The following is a 21,728-nucleotide window of genomic DNA, read 5'->3' on the forward strand; positions in this document are numbered from 1 at the left end:
AAGTAATTTTAATATTATATTTTATGCCGTATAATAACGTCCACATCAAATATTGTGACATTAGCTAGCTAGATGGGGAAAGGTTGATTCTCATGCTTAACAAACGTAAATAATTGTATTTTTCATGTATAAATGCTTTCGAGACTACGTACGTGAAATTGGAATATATATATATATATATACCTACAAAATAATGTCGAAATCGATCCTTTATTCCCAAACGTTCAAAAATTTTATGTAATAGTCCGTCCAACTGAAATATTAAGTACAGGAAGGAAGAGTACTACTAGCTAGAAAAATAATTAAAATCGATCTAATTTAAATACAAAAAATTAAAATTAGTTAAAATTAATATTGACGTCGATAAAAAATAAAATAAAACGATAACGTATAAATAAATAGAGAAACACGGACCAAAGTGGGTGGGCCCCTCGTCTTACTTTTGGTTTTGTCGTTTCTGTCGTCGGCAATAGTGACGTGGATTCTAAATTTGGGCCGGAGGAACCGAGGTTGCGTGATAGATACTGAATGATGGGCTGGGCTGCCAACCACACTCGCATGCGAATGACGTTGTAGTATTTACAAACTGTAAATTTGTTGTATATATCTTAAATTCTAATCCAGTCAGCTATCAACCATTCCATCTACACTCATTTATAATTATTCCGAGAAATTATTTTTGAAAATGAAAGTAAAATGTGGGGGAAATAGTAAATATTCTTTTTATTTATTTATTTATTTGTTTAAGTAGTTATTAAGTCGAATATGTACATGCATAACTGATAACTCCTCTCCGCTCTGCTTACTAATTAAAGTTAAAAGTTAAATATTTATAGTAAAGACTGTCCTTGTAGTTTCGATTTGGATGCGATAGCCTCCTCTCTTTTGCAGAGAAAAAGCAGCAGAAACCTTCACCTTTTGCTTGCGAGACCTAGTGATCTTATAATTTCCTCTGCACAATTCCGTCTTCATCTCGCCTCCTAAACAATCTCTTGGCCTGCCTGCATTTGGGCTTCGCAGTGCTTCAGACGGGGGATCGAGATGTTCTCCTCCAAATCCAAGTAACTACCTTGCGCTCTCCAGATCTAGGGGTGTTGACATCGCTCGCCTTTTTTGTTTTTGTTTTTTTTTTCCTTTTTTCTTATTGTCGGTTTCGTATTTTACACTTACACTTTCTAGTTGTGACTTGGGGGTGTTGTTAATATTATGGTTCCTTTTGTCTAGCTGAGTTTTTGTGTGTTCTTTACCTCATTTCTGGCACTAGTGCTATGAGGATTTCAGTTAATTCTGGTCATTCTCGGATTTTCTACTTGATCTGGGGGTAAAATTCCAATCTTCTGTGACTGGGGTATTTTAATCGAATTCTTCTTGTTGAGGTGAGTTCGTGGCAACCTTTGTGGTCGTTTGTTGCACAAATGGTGCAAGGATTTGTGTTCGTGTTGTCCATTCATGATTGTTGGGCTTGGAATGGTGGTAAAGCCTTGAACTTTTTGTCGTCATAAAATAGGAAAAAGATAAAGTTCCGAGAGCTTTGTAAAGTAAGTTTTGGTTTTTTTTTTTTTTGGTTTTGATTTTCTTGGTTTTATTGTGGACTGTGCTAGTTGGATTTGCTATCCTTCTTTTGCATTTTTTGCTCAACTGTGATGATTGCATACGGAATTGCTAACTTTGTGCTGGAGATTAGTGAAATTTGTCATTTTTAAGCGCTAAGGTGCATACATTGTACACAGATCTGGTTTATCTGATGCTTCGATTAACAAAGGTGCGCCATCTACTCCTAAAGGCAATAAATCAGGAAAGGCTGGATCCACCAAGGTAGACCCTGCTTCGCCGTCCCCTCAACAGTCAGCGCGCCTTTCAATTGATCGATCCCTTAAATTAGTTGATTCAAAGATTACCATTGAGCAACGTTCGCCCAAGATCACTGCTCTTGATGTAAGGGAAGCCACCACACACACCCTGCATATTTTTCTTGCATGGTTTATTTGACTATGAGAAGTATCTGGGTCCTCATGGTTTTACTTGTTAATTGCAGAAGCAACCAAGGCCAATAAAGGGATCAGAGTTGCAGGGACAACTGAGTGCAATTCAGGATGAGTTGAAGAAGGCAAAGGAGAGATTGGCATCTGTTGAGAAGGAGAAAATCCAAATTCTTGAGGAGCTAAAGTATGCTAAGAGATGTGCCAACGAGGCAAATGACAAACTTCAGGATGCTCTTGTTGCCCAAAGGATTGCGGAGGAAGCTTCTGAGATTGATAAATTCCGGGCAGATGAACTGGAGCAAGCTGGCATCGACGCTGCACTAAAGAAGGAAGATGAATTGCAGAAGGAGCTTGATATTGTTCAAAACCAACATGCTATGGATGTTGCAGCACTTCTAGCCATAACTAAGGATCTCCAGAGAGTGAAAAATGAACTTTTCATGACTACAGAGGCAAAGAACAGTGCTTTAAATCATGCTGATGATGCAATGAAGATTGCTGAGATCAATGCAGAGAAAGTGGACTTGTTGTCTAAGGAAGTTAACCGCTTAAAAGTGTTAGTTGATTCAGTGCAGGAGTTTAAGAACACTGATTCTCCAGCACATGAAGGATTGGTTTCGAGAGAAGTTAACCACTCAAAAGCATCAATTGATGCTTTGCAGGAGTGTGAGAAAAAAGAACCTTCAGTTCTTGTTGTGAATGGAACAAACTTGCATGAGCAATCAAACTTAGTTGAGGATCATTTAAAGAAGGAAAATGATAGATTGATTTCTGTTGAAGCTGAGAAGAACAAACAGATAGCAGATTTACAAGCACAAATAAACTTAGTTGAGGATCATTTAAAGAAGGAAAATGATAGATTGATTTCTGTTGAAGCTGAGAAGAACAAACAGATAGCAGATTTACAAGCACAAATAAACTTAGTTCAGGAAGATTTGACAAGGGCAAATGAACTCTTGACTTCTGTTGAAACAGAGAAGACTCATATTTTAAAGGAATTAACGGAAGCCAAGAGGTTGGTTTATGAAACTAGTAATAAACTCAATGAGAATTTTGCCGCTCAAAGGCAGGCTGAGGAGGCTATGGAAACCTACAAGATCCTTTCATGTGAGTTTGAACAAAAAAGCATTGAAAGTGCTCAGAAGAGAGAAGAATTGAAGAAGCAGCTTGAATATGTTGAAGACCAGAATGCTTTGAATGCTGCCACCTTGCTTTCGATTACTAAGGAGCTTGAACAGGTGAAAAATGAATTCACATTAGCCATCGATGCAAAGGACACTGCTTTAACTCAGGCTTGTGATGCAATGATGAGTGCTGAAATCAATTCAGAGAAGCTAGAGCTCCTTTCAGGGGAAATTGAGCATCTCAAGGCCTTGCTGGACTCCAAGGTAGAGTTGGAATCTGAGCTGTTTGCAGTGAAGAGTGAACTTGAGAAGGCAAAGGTCACTGAAGCCAGGTTAATAGAGATGGAAGCATTAGTTGAGGCGCTGACGGTTGAGGTCAGTGATGTAAACAATGCTGAATCAGAAGCTCGTCATCTTGTGGAGCAATGGAAGAAGGCAGCAGAGCTACTAGAAGCTCAATTAGAGGAGACAAATGAGTCTAGAAAATCTTCATTGGAGGCTCTTGCTTCGGTTAAGAAACAGCTCGAGGAGTGCTATGCCCTATTGCAGGATAAAGAGTGTGAACTTTCTGTTCTTACAGGCAAGGTGGATTCTCTTAACCTTGAGGTTTCCAGGCATGAAACTGAACTTGATGGATCTATTCAGAAATTGGCTGTAGCACTACAGGAAGCAGCAGAACTGGAGAAAACGATTGCACTTTTAAAATCTGACCTTCAGATTGTGGAGGCGACAAAAAATCAGGCCTTGAATAGTGAGAAGGTAGCCAACTCAAATATTGAAAGCCTGACAGAGCAAAAGAAAAACTTGGAAAATGAGCTAGATATAACTCGGTGTGAACTTGACAAAGCTAAGCAGGCAATGGAAGGATTGGCTTCAGCACTGCATGAAGTATCAACAGAAGCACATGTAACACAAGAAAGATTCGTATGCAAACAAGCAGAGGTTGAGGATTCCCATGCTCAGATCAAGGACTTGAAGATGACTATTATGAAGAATCAAGAAAATTATGATGAAATGCTGGAGAAGTCCAAACATGAGCACGTCTGCCTTCAAGATGCTCTTGAAAGATTTGAAATGGTATTTGAAAATTCTGTATCTGAGTGGAACTTGAAAGCTCTTGATTTCTTAAATTCTATCCAAAGATCTGAGGAGGAAATTGCCACCATGAAGACAGACATGGACAAAATAAGTGACTCTCTGAAAGCAGCAGAGCTCAGGATAATGGCTGCACAAGAAGATGAAGTCCAGCTGATAGATAAGCTAAAGCATTTTGAATCAGAAGCAAATATCATCAAACTAGTAGCAGAAGAAGCCAAGGCTGAGAATCTGCAGCTGAAGGAGATGTTACTAGAGAAAGACAATGACCTTCAGAGTAAAATTCAGGAGAACAATGAACTCAAGATCCGAGAAACTGCAGCTTTAGACAAGGCCCAAGACTTTTCTTCATTGCTAGCTGAGGCCACAGCCGAGAAGGCAATGGTGAATGGTGAAATATCAATAAATGTGAATCAGTCTGATTTAGCAGTGCCATTTGTTTCCCTTGAGGAAACCACTTATGATGAGCACCCCAATTCAGAAGTACCATCAGAAAAGCTCGAGGAACATAGCAATGATTTGGAAACAAGCCAGGAGGAGAAGAGTATTAACAATGCTCCACAAGAACCACAAGGAGACACAGAATCAAAGTTGTCTGAAAACGGCAAGGCTGTAGACAAGGATTTGCCAACAGAGAAGGAGTATGAGGTCGATTCGATGAATGATGAATCTTACTTAAAGGCAGATTGTGCTAACTCCAATGTGTCAAATGGATTGCCATCTGATAACATCCAAAATGATGGAACCTCACCCAATAAGCAGGAGCAGCAGCAAAAGAAAAAGAAGGCTTTCATGCAGAAATTTGGGAGCATACTGAAAAAGAAGAGTAACCTCAAGTAGAAGTGGAACCTAAGCTTCTTGCATTACAATTCATCTAATGTATTTGGTGGTTTGAGCATTTCCGACCTGGATCAAGGTCTGATATGCCCATGATAGTCTCTTAAATTGTTTTGCTATAGTGCTTGTATTTAAAATTGTTTGCTTCTGCCTAGTGAATCTACAATTTGTGCCTTAGTTCCTGTGTTACTTGTTTTGCAAGGTTAGCTCTCTTTAAAGACATGAAGACTCCTTGTCATATTTAACTAGCAAAAAGCTATTTGAAGGACTCTTCTTTTATCAAAATTTTCTGGTTGGTGAATGAAAGTAATCACCATTGTTCTCATGTTTGTTGTTTTGTACTTCAACCTTGTTCCATAAAATAAGATAATGCTTTTTTGTTTCATGTGCATGGTGCGTATAATGCCTCTCTCTTTAATGCTATTGTTACGTTGCTCAATCATGCAATCTCCTTTTTTCCCACACCCGTTTGGCATTGCATTTGAATTCTCAAGCAACGGTATTAGATCAGATAATTGTCATTCCCTGGAGAAATGAGGAATGTGAAAATGTATTTCGTAACTTAATTTATTATATAATTTTATTTATAGAAATGTTAAAATAATAGATAATAAATAAATTTTCATAATGAGAAAATATATCTGTAAGTAAGAGATAGCCAATCTGACTCACTTTGATTCATTTCATTTTATCCTGTCAATCTACTGTATACACACACCTAGCTGCATACGCATGGGCAGATAATGAATTAACTCATCGATCATATGAGACAAGTAGAATTAACAGGGGTGCCATGTGGTTTTGTAGTCGCCAACAGTATAACAAGACATGTTATAAAAAAAATTAAGATTAAAAGCTTATTGCATTACTTATTGTAATTGTCAATTTAACTTTTATGCTTGTTGCCGAATGCCGAAGGAAAAGAGGTCAAATGCCATTGGAAAGCATGTGAATAGCTCAACCAACGGAGGATCATCGAGTGTGAATATATATCCAAACCTACTGTGAATATATATATATATATATATATATATATATATATATATATATATATATATATATATATATATAAAATAGCAAAATTGATTGTGTATACTATAAATATTAAAATTGGAGGAGAATACTATTTGTCTTCGAAAAAAAAAAAAATGAAGGATCTACCTGTAAAGTGGAGATAGTGATAATTGCATTGCTTAATTAATTAATTTGGAAGTGCATTGACCTGTCATTATTAATTAACCATTCTAACAGCGATTTTGAGGTTCATGTGCTACCAACATGCAATGATTAATGCATGAATTAAACTTAAATATTTGATGGCTGATGAATAATGGAGAGTCCCGCCAATATTACCTAGGAAAAAGTAAATTCATAATTTTGACTACAAGTTATATGTTAAGGGCAATACTAAATGATCAGAATCTGATCAGCTAGAATACATACATGTATATATATACAAGGACATTTTAGTAATATCATATTTATATATTAATTATATGCATGTACATGCATGCATTATGATTGGACGATATAAATTTCTAGCTGGCCAGATTCTGGCCAGCAAGATTTATTGATATGTTAATACCTATTTTTCATTTGAGGCGACGACAATAAATTTAGCTAGGTTTAGATGTGATGTGGGATGGAGAACTTAATCTTCAATGAGACATTATTTTTTACTCGAGATTCGGAATTAACCTCAGTTATATGCTCACGTGCGTATAATTTAAAGATATATATTTATTACTCAGAATTATAATCATCAAGTTTCGGACAAAAAAAATACCATTTAAGATCTCTTCAGAAGATCTAAATACTTTTTTTTTTTTTTCTATTTTTAGTAATTTCTATCTTTATCATATTTTGGGTATTTTTGATATGATGAGTATTTATGGGTTAGAGTTTGTCTATGTAAATATCATGTTTAGCTGTTTGAGGATCCTCCTCTATTCTTAGTAAACTTTTCTTTTTTGGTAAAACCTAAAGAAGGACGGATTTCTCTTTTTTTTTTTGATGGTTTCTCTTCGTTTTTGTTGATTTTTCTTTTTTGCTTTCTCCTTAATTTTCCCTTCTTGTCAGCCTATAGGATAATCACTATAATACCCAATATTAGTTGGTATTAGAGAGGATTAGATCCAATGGAAGATTATCGTGGTCGTGGTCTCAACAATAGACATGTTTCAAATGAGGAAGTCAAGTATCGTGGTCATAGTGTTCATGACATAATGATGATTAAGAATTTATAGAGGCAAGTTGCAGATTTAATTTAGTGTCTAGCGGCATGAGATCTCGAAGATCGTGAAATTTCAGACCATAGATTTGAGTCTACTTTCAAGAATCCATATCACTAGTGGGATACACACAAAAAATGTCGTGGTCGGGAGGAGCCTTATGGAGACCTCGATTTTTGGCTTGATATGTCCGAATTTTTTAGTACGTTACAAGTAGAGGGTTTTATTGATTGGATCAACAAAGTGAAACCGATCTTCGACTACAAGCAAGTTCTGAATATGATGAAGGTGAATTTGATTGTCATCAAACTAAAGGGCCAACATCAGCGTGGTGGGAGAAAATGCAGTACTCACGAGACAAATAGGGTAAATCCCAAATAACTGACTAGGAGAAAATGAAGAAGATGAGGGAACACTTCCTTCCTTTTGGCTACACTCAAACTCTATTCTAGCAACTTCACTCATTGAGACAGGGTGCGAGATCGATCGATGAGTATATAGATGAGTTTTACTAGTTGGTTGCCCAAAACGACTTATTGGAGATGGAGGAGCAGATGGTGACACAATACTTAGGAGGTTGTGCTAGGCCTTGCAAGATGTCCTCAACTTTCATTCGTTGTAGATGGTTTCAGAGGCCTTCCAACATGCACTAATGGATGAAAAGCAATAGAATCATAAACTAGTGGATAGAGAAGACCAAAATAGTAGACAAGTTCACCCTCAAGATTCTTGTCCTTCATAGCAACAACCACCACAAGTTAATTCTAAGACCCATTTCAGGTGTTATCATTGTGCTGAACAGGGACATAAGGCAAACCAATGTAATCAACCTTCTCTTATTGATCAGAAAGGTAAAAATTTATTGATCGAGGGAGATGTGGAAGAAGAGACAACATCAAGTGGCGAACCAGTGTATAGAGTTGATGACCTTCTTTACAGTGATGACCATAAGACTTTGGTTATTTGTAAGAGTCTGTTGACTCCCAAAGGTAATTCAGGGGATGAGTTGATGAGAACTAATATTTTTCACACTATTTGCACTGTCACGGATAAAATCTGTAAGATGATCATCAACAACAACAGTTGTGAAAATGTAATATCCGAAGAGGCTGTCCAAAAATTACAGTTGAAGACGGAACGTCATCCTCAGATGTAAAAGTTATCATAGCTGAATAAAGACAGTGAGGTAATAGTAGATAGGCGATGTCTCCTACCTTTTCTCAATTGGTAGTAAATATTTTAATAATGCTTGGTTTGATGTGGTGACCATAGATGCATGTAATGTACTATTGGGGCGACCTTGATAGTATGACTATAGTGTTGTCTATGATGGATGGAAGAATACTTATATCCTTCACATCAAAGGAAAGAAGATTGTGTTAGCGTCGTAGTAAGAAGAAACCTCTCTAGTTCTGGTAGACAAAATTACTAATCTGATAACCATGATTTTGCTACATTATTTTGATTTATAATGCATGTTTTTAATTATCTTTTCATAGATTGAATTCATATATACATCATATTTCATAATTGCATTTGATCTTGGATTTAATTGCAAATTAGTCAATTATCATGGTATTTGATGCTAATATTTGATTATTATTTTTGTAGGCATCAAAAGGGTCATGGATCCGATCAGATCAGACCACATTTGCAATCAAATCTAGGGCGAAATGAGGTGATCAAGCTCCATAACAATCGTAGCCGTTCATTCAAGATTGGAGTAGATCTACACCATCCATTGAAGATCCGGTCCATCCAACCTAATGGGGAGTAGATCTGGACTGTAGATGAAGATCAGTACCTTTGGATCAGATTTTAGACGATCTTCCACCGTTGATTGAGCTCCGAGCATTCTCAGCCGTTGGATTAGATAGGGAGAGGTTTAAAACCCGCGAGAAGCTACAGTGCTTCTTGGGCTCGGGCGTTCACGATTTCCACATTGTTCTTCTTCTTCTTCGCAGCATCGGCCGCAGCTCCCATTCCACAAACCATATCTGTGAGCTAGATTTCTTCATCGCCGGCTATCACTGAGTGTCCGGCGTCGATCGCTCGAGGTGTGAGAGTGGCAGAGGGCGTTCCCCAGTCCACGAGCTTGAGATCTCTGATTCCCATTCCACGATCCATATTCGAGAGGTGTTCCCCTTATCTGCGATCTTCATTAGCCACCGGAGCTCGAGAGGCGTTCCCAGAAGCTTCGAATTTCATTCCATCTTCATTTCATTTGCTGTACTTGAGTGGATCTGATCAATCGATCAAGTGACGCAAATTACAGAACTCAGCATCAGATCTTCGTGCGATGGAAGTGCAGTCGATTGGGAGCTCGAGAGGCGTTCCCAGAAGTTGTGACCGTAGGCTTGCACTAACTGGAGTGCTTGATTCTTCGCCAGTGATTGCTTGATGGACGTTCCCTGATTCAACTATGTTTCACAGTAGAGAGGAGATGTTTGGATCCAGATTAGGGTTGCGGAATGCATTTGTTTGTTTTCTTTTCTTTACAATACTTATATCTGCTCAGATCTTATGATCTGATTTCCTTTCTTTACTATTTTGTTCTTGTTTGAATTTCTTTTGTAATTGCATTTCAGATTTCTTACTTGCAAATTTGTTTTCCTTAAGATTTCTGCAATTCCAACCATGATTAGCTACTAACTTAGTTTGTAATCCATTTCTAGTTTTGAATTTCATGTTTCGATTTCCACAAGTATAAGTTAGTTTCAATTCAAAAATTTAGAAAACTTTTGTTATATGCATTGGATTTATTATTACTATAATGAAGATTTAATTTTGGATGTTTAACGTGAGCTGATTGTCAACCTCAGTTAATTGTTGTGGATCATGTAAGGGATTGAATAAATTGCTAGTTGAAGAATTTGATTCAAGATGCTTGATAAATGCTAAACTGATAAAATGAAAGCGAAGAATGTTTGGATAAGATTAGCTTTCCTTTGGTTCCATTGTTGCTTAAATTAGTTCACTTTTGAGACTTAGATGAATTTCGTTTGTAATGTGAATCAAAAGGAAGTGCCTAATTGACCTTGTTAATAAGAGAGATCAACTTGACTCAATTCTAGAATTAACACACACTAATTAGTTATCCTTGGAAAATACGACTTGGGACTCGTTGCTACAACACTTATCTTAATTTTAATGAGTTTAGTTGAGTTTCAATTTTAATTAATTTGGAGCGCCACATAACATGAAAAAGGCTAACACCATAGATGTGGTGACCATAGATGCATGTAATGTACTATTGGGGCGACCTTGATAGTATGACTATATTGTTGTCTATGATGGACGGAAGAATACTTATATCCTTCACATCAAAGGAAAGAAGATTGTGTTAGTGCCGTAATAAGAAGAAACCTCTCTAGTTCTGGTAGACAAAATTACTAATCTACTTTCTATATCTAGGTTTTTAGATAAAATAGAGCATGAAGACATTGTTTATGCTTTACTGCCTTACTAGAATGATGACATAGCCATAAATGCTATCTTACCAACCGAAGTACAGGAGCTGTTAGCAGACTTTGCCGAATTGATGCTAGAAAATCATTTTGTAGGGATGACACCTATTGTAAGTACCCGGTGGTAGTTTTGATGTAGTCAATCAAGTTAAGTTAGGTCCTATTTATGTTTAATGCCTTGTGTTTAAGTGTGCAGGAACTTAGGAGTATAAGAAGTTGAGCAAAAGACACAGCGGACGAGAAGGATGACATAGGAAAGGAGCCGATGAGCTTAGTGCATCTGAGGGATGAGGAGATTTTTGGTATAATTTTTGTAGGTCAAGGTTGACCAGTTTGACTAAGTTTGAGTTGGCTCAAGCTTGAATCTTGATGTTTGAGTTTTGATGTTTGACAATACATGGAGATTTTAGGTGTAATTGTTCGTTTGGGGAGATTATTGGTATAATTCCCCTCTGATCAATGTTTAACCAGTGTGATGAGTAGAAGAGTCAAGTAGGTCAAGGTTGACTTGATACTTGACTCGAAAAGTCCTAACTGGAGGTTAGCCAAGGTAGAAGGAAAAATCCTAGTGAGTGAAGCTAGGTAGTTAAAAGTCCTGGTGAATGAAGCCAGGTGAATAGCCTTAGTGACTGAAGCTAGGAAGAAGAAATCCTGGTAAGTGAAGCTAGGTGAAAAGTCCTAGTGAGTGAAGCTAGACAATAAGAAAATCCTGGTGAGTGAAGTCAAGCAGTTGAAAATCCTGGTGAGTGAAGTTAGGTGAAAAGCCCTAATGAGTGAAGCTAGGTAGAAGGAAAATCCTAGCAAGTAAAGCTAGGTGAAAAGTCTTAGTGAGTGAAGCCAGACATGTGAAAATCTAGGTAGGTCAAGGTTGGTTGGACATTTGGTGTTTGAAAGTCCAAGAAGGTCATGGAGGATCAGACACTTTACATGAGATAGTAAGTTCAAGTGGATCAAGGTTGATTGGACACTTGGCATGTGGAGGAAAGTCCAAGTGGGTCAAAGGATTGACCAGACATTTGGTGAAAAAGTCCTAGTTAGCAGGTCAAGGTTAACCAGATGTTAGGTAATTAGAAGTCTCAACAGGTTACGATTGACCGGATATTGGGAAAGGGAACCCTAGACTTGGATGGAAGAAGTTAGGGTTGGTAATTGATTAGGGTAATCAATTACTAAGATCTTAATCGATTAGGGTGATTAATTAAGGAGTTTGACGCAAGCAAATAGAAGCATGGCTAATTGATTAGGTTAGTTGATTAGGCATGCATAATCGATTAGTGTAATCAATTATGTCCTGCTTAAGATATCAGGGTGATCACTTAAGCTAGTTTTCATGAAAGACACAGCACTACAACAAAAACCTTCATAGACATCGGTTTTCCACCGGTGTCTATTTCATTTTCGACCGATGTCTATGAAGCCGATGTTAAAAGTCTGCCATTTTAGACATCGGGTTAAAATCGATGTAGTATCACTTAACGACACCGGTCTTCGAATCGGTTATTAACCGGTGTAGTATCACTTAACGACACTGTTTCATCAACGGTGTAAAACCGATGTAATATTGTATGTTAATAACACCAGTTTTGGCAGCGGTAAATGACCGATGTAATATTAGTTAATAACACCGGTTTTACAGCGGTGGAAAACCGATGTAATATGTATTTTTTTAACGGCACAATTTGATTTCCGAAACAATGAAAAACCGACAATAACAAAAAAAAAATACACAAATATTCATAAATTATACAAATATTCTTCATTCAATAATATCCATAAAATACACAAATATTCACAAATTATATAAATAATCTTCTTACAACAATATCCATAAAATACCCAAACATTCTTTTTACATCAAAAGCTAGCTAATAGATATCAAAATCAAGGTAGAACATTCTTTTAACACATCAAGGTAGAACCGCACTTCAAATGTAATCTAGCATGCATTCAGCCCACTCGAACCGCACTTCATCAATTTCAACTCTGGAGTACTTGAGATTTGTAAACTGTAAAAACACATAAATCCACCATATGTCAAATAACTAAAACAAATGTGTACATGTATCAAATAAAATAGAATACTGAGTTTTTAAAGGCTGCAGTGGAAGATAACGAATATAACATAGAATCTAAAACTTTTATATATGACACTTAGTATATGCTGCTTAGAATATAACATAGATAATTTGCTCCTTCTAATTCAAGTGTACAGATTGATAAGAACCGACAACATCATACAACAACTTACTAGGCATGATAATGGTTGAACAAAGAAATATGACTACACAACAAATCCAGTGAAGGAAGCATAGAAGAACAAAGCTACCTCTGATGAAGAGATATACTATTTATTGTACTACCTCTGATGCCATCTTGGTATCCTGAATATCCTCCAAGCAGAGATAATCCTCCAGAACTGATGCTTCTTCCCATGTTACCACTGCCAACAATGTTGCCTACAGAGCTTGTAAGTCTTGGCCCTACATTACCCAATACCGGAGAAACTCCCAAACCAGGAACAGAACTACGATTCCCAGAAGCTGAACTTGAGGAAATACCAGTTATTGACCCAGTGACTTCATTAATATTACTACTACTAAAAGCATGATTTCCAACAACATTAATACCCCCTCTATTTGTGACACCAGAGCCATGAGGCATCTGCATGAAAAAAAATCCAGAATCAATACTATAAAACACATTCAAAGGACCATATGATGCAGTGAAGTAATGTGGAAATAAACTCATGCCAGACCTAAGATAATGCAACCAAAAGATTGTTTGATGAGAACCGTCCACTAGGAATGCTTCCTCCTGGTTGCTGAACACCACCTGATGGTACAACACCCATTGCGGCCTCTCTGGATGCAAGCGAACCAGGCACATTTGGCAGGTTGAAGCTTCCATGAATATTATGCAATCCTTGAAGACCACCTATTTTTTTACAAACCGTAATCAAAATTCCACATACAAGCAAAATTTCACATGAATATGTTAATAAAGTTTATGTAGGAATGTCTAACCAGAAGGATGGAACCCAGGCACTGCCGCAGACTGGCCAGAAAACAATGTGGTATAGGGTCGGCCTGAGGAGTCCGCAAGATTAGATGTTGAACCATTAAGAGTTGATTGTACCAAGAGACCCAGTAATTTGATCTGCAAAAGCAAGACTAGTAAAAGCACAGGGCATGGGCTAGGTGCTAACAAACTTGGTATGCTAACCAACAAGAAAGAAACAACCGCGTCAAGTTAATATTTACATAAACTGTATTGAACATCTGCACCAAACAACAAAATCTACTCATCTCTAACAATTGAAACTCAGCTAAGAATAAGGAATTATATTATTAATACCAAGAGTAAAATTATATCAGATACAAATCCCATACATAAAATAACAGATAGGTAATTTGGGATGAATATTGAAGTTTATAACTATTTATTCTACTTCTCTCCATCAAGCTAGAACATAATGGAGCATAGACATTGATGGTGCTTAATTTGTCAAGTTGTACTCAATAAAGATTTGAGTAGCACTTTAGATATTAAGTTAGCAAATCATATGAAGTGACTACACTGGTAGCCGCTAGAAGAATAAATGATGCTAGTCATACTATAAATACTGAAGACTTGTTTAAAGTACTACTAAAAATTTTCTTAGAAATAAAGATTATAATGCAATGTTTTTATCTTCAAAGGAGAAACTGTAACCATAAGATGTAAGTGATTGGCTTCAGAGCCCAATTACAACCTAACCAAAAGTGATTCCTTCTTCCTTGCCCCCCCCCCCCATGAAGAATAAATTAAGCGAGTTAGAAAGACAAGATTTTATCTGGAAACACTCCCAAAGTAAAGCAGGCATGCATTTGTATTAATTTAAGATGGCAATCTATGGCAAGCCCAAAGACAACTAACAAATAAAGGTTTTATCCTATACTCATGCATTATCACACTCCATGAGTCTAACCTCTGGCCTTTATACTCATGAAGCCAACATCACTAATGAACAAGATATCAAATATAAAAATGTCTCTAAAACTTCAAGCATACCAAGATAAAACCCTAACGAAGGGTAAGGTAGTCAGCCTGTACGACCGACTTTCCAAACTGACGAAAGAAATAAGTCTGCATAATGTGATGTGACAATATTAATAAAGGAAACAAGTAAGATACATTCCTAGGCTCTATAAGATCATTTAGGCAAAGAGCATTTACACCTATCATCCATAAACTGGAGTTAGGTGTTACCTTTGATAAGGAGTCTTATGTTGCTAGAGATTCTTGTATGCTTTTCCTAGTGTATTAAAAGTTCATACAAAATTTTGGATTTAAGGAACTTACCACCCAAATAACAAAGCTATTTCTGCTCCAAGAATTTGACGAGTGGAACTTCATAAAGCTTGGCTGTCTTCTCATTGTCAATGCCTGCATCAACACTCTTATTAAATGTTTCATTTGCTTGACAGAGCACTAGAAGAAAGATACTTTCTTTGAAGAACAAAATGGCTTAAACTAGAGATGATTAATCACCTTTAATCGCTGATTTAGTTTTCCTATAGGCAAGTAGTAATTAGGCACCTACTGAATAAATCACATTCATTCTACTTTACTGCAGGGCTGAAAAACTCACACTGCCTTATATCCTAATTCAATAATCAAAGTAAAAAACTGCAAGCCATCATAGCAAAAAAAAATTAACAAGGTTGTGTAATACCACAAACTTGGTGAAGGATCAATACACACAAGAGAAGATATAGAAACAAATTATTCAAACCATACAATTGGAAGAAGCGATTCTAACTTAAAAAATATGGGCATCAGACAAGTATTTGAGGAACAATAAAAGCAACTAAGCAAGATTCATCAAGAGGCTGAACTAATAATCACACTCACCTAAGGTCCTGAACAACTAAACTAAAATATAGAAAGCCAAGTGAATCCTCAGGCAGCAGTCCTTGGCAAAAATTGCCAAAAAAAGTACGAATATTCTCGGTGCACCTCATCATACTGTCCTAGTTTTTTCCTCTACCTTCATGTAGCTAACTCTTCAGATTAAATAATCTAAAAGAAGATTGAAGGAATAACTATAAACTTGATTGTTCTTCAGTCATTTCTTCTTCGTGGGTGGAATTCAGTTCTTAAGAGAGATTTCGCTACTATATTATTTATGTTAGAGTGTATACTAAAAGCCTAGCTTTTGGTATAAACATTTATCTAGAAATAAGAATCACATTGGTCAAATGTTTACATTTATGATAAATGTAGTTGTTCAATTAAATTATATTGTAGATAACATGGTGTGTGGTGTCACACACAGAGGATCATATTATCAGTACCTTATAAATTATAAACAGTAGCTCACGACCATAATGGAAAGGAACAAACCATTGGAAGGTCGTAGTGTAATTAGGTATCAGTTTATCTTGACTGTATAATTACACTAGTACACTCAGAGTGTATTGAGTAGGACCATTTGAGGTCGTTTCTTTTATACTGACTTTATAAAGAAACAAAGACCTCGGTTATTATGGAAGTGTGTGCTCTTAATCCTAATATAATAACAAGTACATATATTTGATATTTATTTCTTTAATTTATCAATGGGTGAGATTTAGTTCGATAAATCAATAAGCCCGATAATGTAACGACCACCCTTCTTACTACTACTACTACTACTCTCTAAGGATGACCGTTACTTAACTACTAACTCTACTTAACCGGTGTGATTAAAAATCACATGGAAACCCTACCGAAAAATTTCGACAGAATCTCCCCTGTACCGGTGACCATAATCATTAATACATAACATAATATACACAGCCACAGGCGGCTGGAACACATATCAAACACACAAAAGGAATAACATCACCACGCAGTTTAATGAAATCAAATCATGCAAGTAATGAATAGCGGAAACAAAATAAACTCATACAATTAACTAACAGCGGAAGACTAAATGACTCATCTAATACATTCTTAATAAATGACAGTCTTAATAAATTCCTAAACTAAGTCCCAAGGCTTCCATAGTCCTGGCATCACACACCATCCGCGCCACCTTGTCGCCTTCCTTGCTAAATCTTCTCTTTTCCTTTATCTGCAGTAAGAGGAAGTGTAGTCTATAAGCAAAATTTGCTTAGTAAGCGCTATCTAACTCACAAAAACTCGATATGCATGTATATAAATAAAAACATGCTAAAACTGAATGCTAACATGTAAAGCTACTCATGCTCATACATAGCAAAGGAATCATACTAACTGAAATACTAAACATGTATAGTTAATCATGCTCATAAATAGCAAAGAATAGTAAACTAACTCATGCTCTTCGATTAGTAAAGAACATACTGAAAGGCTATACATGTAAGGCAAGTCTATACTATCATGCTTGCATAAAGAACTAAGCTTACTGAATTCTAAACACCTTCTGAATCTTATTTCACTTGTTTAAAGACTTATTCTTTAAATACTTTATACTTATGTAAAACTTGCTTTACTTATTCAAAACTTATACTTATAATACTTCAAAATAATAATCAACTTCTTCTTGGGCCCGGCAACTGTACTTACTATGCGCGCATCCCTAACTAGACCCGAGATAGCTGGTCCCGAATCTAGTAGGATTTGCTAGGTTATCTAAACCTAGGGACCGACTATGGGAGCCCAGCCCAAGGACTACTGAGAGTCCTGCATACTAGGTTATCTAAACCTAGGGACCGACTATGGGAGCCCAGCTCAAGGACTACTGAGAGTCCTGCATACTAGGTTATCTAAACCTAGGGACCGACTATGGGAGCCCAGCCCAAGGACTACTGAAAGTCCAGTACAGTGCAATTGATAAAAGTAAAATACTTGTTATCTTTTAATACTTCTAATATATAATGCCTCGGCATTTCCTTTAGCACCTTGTGTGCCAAAATCCCTAAAGTCTTGACTTTGGGATCTACTTAAGGCCTTGGCCTCTTTCTTTCTTTTCTTTATCTGTCTTATACTTGTTAATACTTCTAAAAGAATTTAATAGAACTCTTATTTTTCCACTAGAATACATGGCTGTTCATGCTTGTTAAAAATAGCCAATGAAAACTAGAAAATCTGCATATCATACAAGCTTAAACTAAATCTAAAACTTGTTCGAACTAAAAACCTTAAATCTTGCTACAACAGAAATAAAAGAAAGAGAGCAAAGAATGCATGCTACTCAATAATCTCTAGCTATTCCAAAGCTGTACAGTGTAATCCGAAAGCAAAGAAAACAGAGCACACTAATTACTCTTAAACTTCTAGCCGTTCTAATGCTATACAGAAAATCCAAAGCAAGGAAAACATTATAATTCAATACTACTCATGCTATTCTAGTAGTAAGGAAACTACACATGCTTAACTAATAATATATAGGGAAAGTCTAACAACATGCTAGAATAAAGAGAGATTATAACCTGCTAAACTGGAAATAAGAAACTTGAAAACTGAGGCTATAAAAACTAATCACCAACTAAAAGCTAGGGTTCGGATGGAAGCAAGCCTAAGCACAATCTGATGATTAGAATTCGGAGCATAGCCATTGAAACAACCAAGGTACAAACTGAAATCTGGCTTGCTAAACTACAAACTGAAAATTTGGCACAGCTGAAAATTTAAAAGAAACAATCAAATCCCCTTTAGGGATGCTACAACAGGACACTAAGAAGGAGTATTCAAATCTGAAACTACTAGCAGGTTCCGTAAAGCACATTCCGAAAGCAAAGAATGGAAGCCAAAGCTCAAAACTACAAGTCTAAATCTGATCAACATTTCAAAAACAACAGGTCTACTGAAACGTCAACAATCAAAGCTTAAGACTCCACAATATGGACTTCCCGAAACTCAACCAAAAGCCCTAAATCTGTGATTGTAACCACACCCTATCTCAACCTCCTATAAAAAACTCACGGCAGAAAATTCAAACGGAATCACTGCCCCATTCGACAAGCTCCAGAAAAACAGAATGCTAACAAGAAATCCGAAACACATGTCGAAACTAAACAAAAAGGAACCCAAATTGCAACTACTCAGCAATACATGATCCGAAACACAAGAAAAACGATTTGCGGCAGCAACCCTAATCTAACCTTCTTCACATAACAAGTTCGGAACACAAAGGAAATAGAAATCCGAAGCTATCCTACTGCAGGTGAGTAAGCGACTTACCTTGGGTTTCTTGGACTTACAACCGAGAATGAGGCATCTAGGGCTTTCGGCGAGCTCGAAATCCCGACTCTTCTTCGTGCTCCCGACTCCTCCTCGTCGAGAAGAGCTTAAGGAGATGGAGGAACCTCTCGGAGAACCTTGGCCGGCCGTCGGAAGAAGCCCTAGCTTTCTGCCGTTCTGCCCGGATTCTGCTGTCGCGAGCGAGAAGGAGAAAAGAGGGAAAACTAGGTTACGGCAAATCCAACATTAACTCATCCCTTTTTTATAATCCAATATTCTGTTATCTTCCTTAAGAAATTTTCCTACCTTTTCTAAACAAAACCGACCGCTGGATCAGCTGGTCAGCCGCTCCGCTTAAATCCCGGGTTGAGCCGGAGATCGCCGTATCGAGCCTCGGCTCGGCCACTTTTCGAAACCTTTTTATTATCAAATATACCTTAAATATATTTCTCTGCATATTTGCTCAGCACGGACCGCTAGCCCACTTGGTCAGCTGGCTTTTAACCGAACCCAAGGTCCGGGCTTCGATTCCTCAGCCGCGCCCCTTTTATTTAATTTATTTTAAATGTTCCCAACTATTCTTTAAATACCATTTGTTCAATATATTTAACAAAACTTGCTTAGCTCAGTTGGTTGGCTGACTTATGTTAAGACTCGGGTCAAGCCCGAGGTTTTGGGTTCAAAACCCAACTTCAACATTTTTCTTTCTTCTTTTTTTTTTAAACTTCTTCCTCTTGGTAAAAATACCAAACGAACTCCAAAAATTACATAAAAATACTCTATAAATTCCTAAAAATCTCTAGAATTTTTCTAAAACATTTCAAGATTTTAATAAGGTTTTTTAGAACTCTAAATCATGAAATTTGGGGTGTTACAGATAAGTTAGGAAATAGTATCACTTATAGTGTGTGTTGTTGATTATAAAAGGAAACTGTGTCCTAGAGATACTAGGTTGATAATGTCCTCAAGAGGAGCTCATAAGGATTGTCATGTTAAACCCTGCAGGTGGACTTAGTCCGACATGATAATAAGGTTGAGTGGTACTACTCTTGGACTAAGATATTAATTAAATGAGTTGTCAGTAACTCACTTAATTAGTGGACATTCGATATCTTAAACACAGGGAGACTAACACACTCATAATAAGAAGGAGCCCAAAAATGTAATTTGGGATTGGTGCGGTAGTTCAATAATAGTTCTCTAGTGGAATGAATTATTATTGATAAAATTAAGTTGTGTGTTCGGTGCGAACACGGGATGCTTAATTTTATCGGGAGACCAAAACCAATTCCTCCTCTCGGTCCCTATCGTAGCCTCTTATTTATAGAGTACTATACCCACCTATACCCACCTTCTATACCCACCCATAGAGGGTCGGCCAAGCTAGCTTGGAAACCAAGCTAGGGCCGGCCCTAGCTTGAACCCAAGCTAGAGGGGCCGGCCATATTAAATTAAAAAGGGATTTTAATTTTAATTTTTATTATGTGGGAGATATAATTTATTAAAGAGAATTAAAATTAAAATATCTCTCTTGTAAAAGATCTACAAAAGATTAAAGAAAGAGATTAGATCTCTTTCCTTATTTGTAGATTGGTGAGATATTTTATTTTCTCTTTAAAAATTATTCACATGTTATAAAATTAAAATTATAGAAATTTCCTTTTATCAACCATGAAGAGATTTTGAAGAGAAATTTTATTTTTTAAAATTTCCGAAAACAAATTAGGAAGTTTTAATTGTTGATTGAAACTTGTCCAATTTGTTCTTCATTGATGTGGCCGGCCATAAGATTTCAATTGGGGAAATTTTATTTTATTTTTCTCAATTAAATCATGTCAAGGAAATTAAGGAAATTTTATTGTAATTAAATTTCCTAATTTGCTTAGGCCAAGGAATATAAAAGAAGGGGTGAGGGTGCCTTCATGGGTGACAACCTCTATTATTTCTCTCCCTCTTTTGTTCCTTGGTGTGGCCGGCCATCCTCTCCCTCTCTTCCTCTTGTGGTGGCCGAACCTCTCTCTCTCCCTTGGAGCTCTTGTGGTGGCCGGATACTACTTGGAGAAGAAGAAGAAGAAGGAGAGAAAGCTAGCATCTCTTGGAGCTTGGTTAGTGTTTTGATTTTTTTCCTTGGTGAAGCTTCTTCTTTTGTGGCCGAACCTAGCTAGGAGGAGAAGAAGGTGGTTGGTGGTTTGTCATCTCGGAAGATTGTTGCCCACACAACGTCCGAGGTTAGAAGAGGAATATGATAGAAGATCAAGAGGTCTTTCTAGAAGGTATAACTAGTAGTTTTTCCTTTTCCGCATCATACTAGTTATTTATGGAAATAATACCAAATACAAGAGGCTTACGTTCTAGTATTTCAAATATGTTTTTCGAAGTTGTGTTCTTTTGTTTTATTTTTTCCTTGTGATTTGATTGTTCTTTTCGGTTAACCTAAAGTTATTTTAGGAAATTAAATATTAGATTCCTATAAAAGGTTTTGTCTAGTCGGTGGTGGTTGCTCCCATATCCAAGAAGGCCATGTGCCTCGCCACGTCAGTACTGGGAACCAATTATGGAAATTAATATTTAATGGAATTAATAACTTAAGGTGATTTGGGTCGAACGTGTTAAGTTCCGCAGGAGATCCAAGTCTAAACCTAAAAGAATGAATAGATTAAGTTTTGGATCAAACGTGTTAAGTTCCGCGGGCGATCCAAAATTTAATTTAAAAGATCACATGGTAGCTAGGAAAAGGTTCAGACCTTTGTACAAAATTTTTTGTACAGTGAAACCTCTAGGTTTTCCGAGTAGCAATCAACAATT

At 36.8% G+C, this 21,728-nt stretch overlaps 2 protein-coding genes and 1 non-coding gene across 4 annotated transcripts; 2 read left to right on the forward strand and 1 right to left on the reverse strand.

The window, feature by feature from the left end:
- The first annotated feature begins 833 nt into the window (after positions 1-833).
- LOC121980953 (WEB family protein At3g02930, chloroplastic-like) lies at positions 834-5,363 on the forward strand. 2 transcript variants are annotated; one of them, XM_042533238.1, is made up of 4 exons: positions 834-1,061; positions 1,731-1,935; positions 2,036-2,745; positions 2,842-5,363. In XM_042533238.1, the coding sequence occupies exons 1-4, from the start codon at positions 1,042-1,044 to the stop codon at positions 5,039-5,041; spliced, it is 3,135 nt and encodes a 1,044-aa protein (XP_042389172.1). In that variant the 5' UTR covers positions 834-1,041; the 3' UTR covers positions 5,042-5,363. The 2 variants fall into 2 exon arrangements, with proteins under 2 accessions (XP_042389172.1, XP_042389171.1); XM_042533237.1 differs by having other exon boundaries at positions 2,036-5,363.
- Positions 5,364-13,142: 7,779 nt separating this feature from the next.
- LOC121983007 lies at positions 13,143-13,864 on the reverse strand. Its single transcript, XM_042535996.1, has 3 exons — positions 13,760-13,864; positions 13,492-13,670; positions 13,143-13,397 (listed from the first exon to the last, which is right to left on the reverse strand). The coding sequence occupies exons 1-3, from the start codon at positions 13,853-13,855 to the stop codon at positions 13,298-13,300; spliced, it is 375 nt and encodes a 124-aa protein (XP_042391930.1). The 5' UTR covers positions 13,856-13,864; the 3' UTR covers positions 13,143-13,297.
- On the forward strand, positions 13,760-13,837 carry LOC121983661. Its single transcript, XR_006112681.1, has one exon. It is a non-coding gene; the product is annotated as a small nucleolar RNA snoR35 (small nucleolar RNA).
- Positions 13,865-21,728: the final 7,864 nt, after the last annotated feature.

Source organism: Zingiber officinale, chromosome 5A (genome assembly GCF_018446385.1).
Source record: "Zingiber officinale cultivar Zhangliang chromosome 5A, Zo_v1.1, whole genome shotgun sequence".
In the NCBI taxonomy this organism is placed as follows: Eukaryota; Viridiplantae; Streptophyta; class Magnoliopsida; order Zingiberales; family Zingiberaceae; genus Zingiber; species Zingiber officinale.

Excerpts from the sequence above, each read along its gene's own strand:
- LOC121980953 (XM_042533237.1), top strand. The coding sequence starts at position 1,042 with ATGTTCTCCTCCAAATCCAA. Across the intron at positions 1,062-1,730 it reads ATGTTCTCCTCCAAATCCAA|ATCTGGTTTATCTGATGCTT; the intron begins GTAACTACCTTG and ends CATTGTACACAG. Across the intron at positions 1,936-2,035 it reads CCAAGATCACTGCTCTTGAT|AAGCAACCAAGGCCAATAAA; the intron begins GTAAGGGAAGCC and ends TGTTAATTGCAG.
- LOC121983007 (XM_042535996.1), bottom strand. The coding sequence starts at position 13,855 with ATGGTTCAACATCTAATCTTGCGGACTCCTCAGGCCGACCCTATACCA. Across the intron at positions 13,671-13,759 it reads GCCTGGGTTCCATCCTTCTG|GTGGTCTTCAAGGATTGCAT; the intron begins GTTAGACATTCC and ends GTAAAAAAATAG. Across the intron at positions 13,398-13,491 it reads TTTTGGTTGCATTATCTTAG|ATGCCTCATGGCTCTGGTGT; the intron begins GTCTGGCATGAG and ends TTTTTCATGCAG.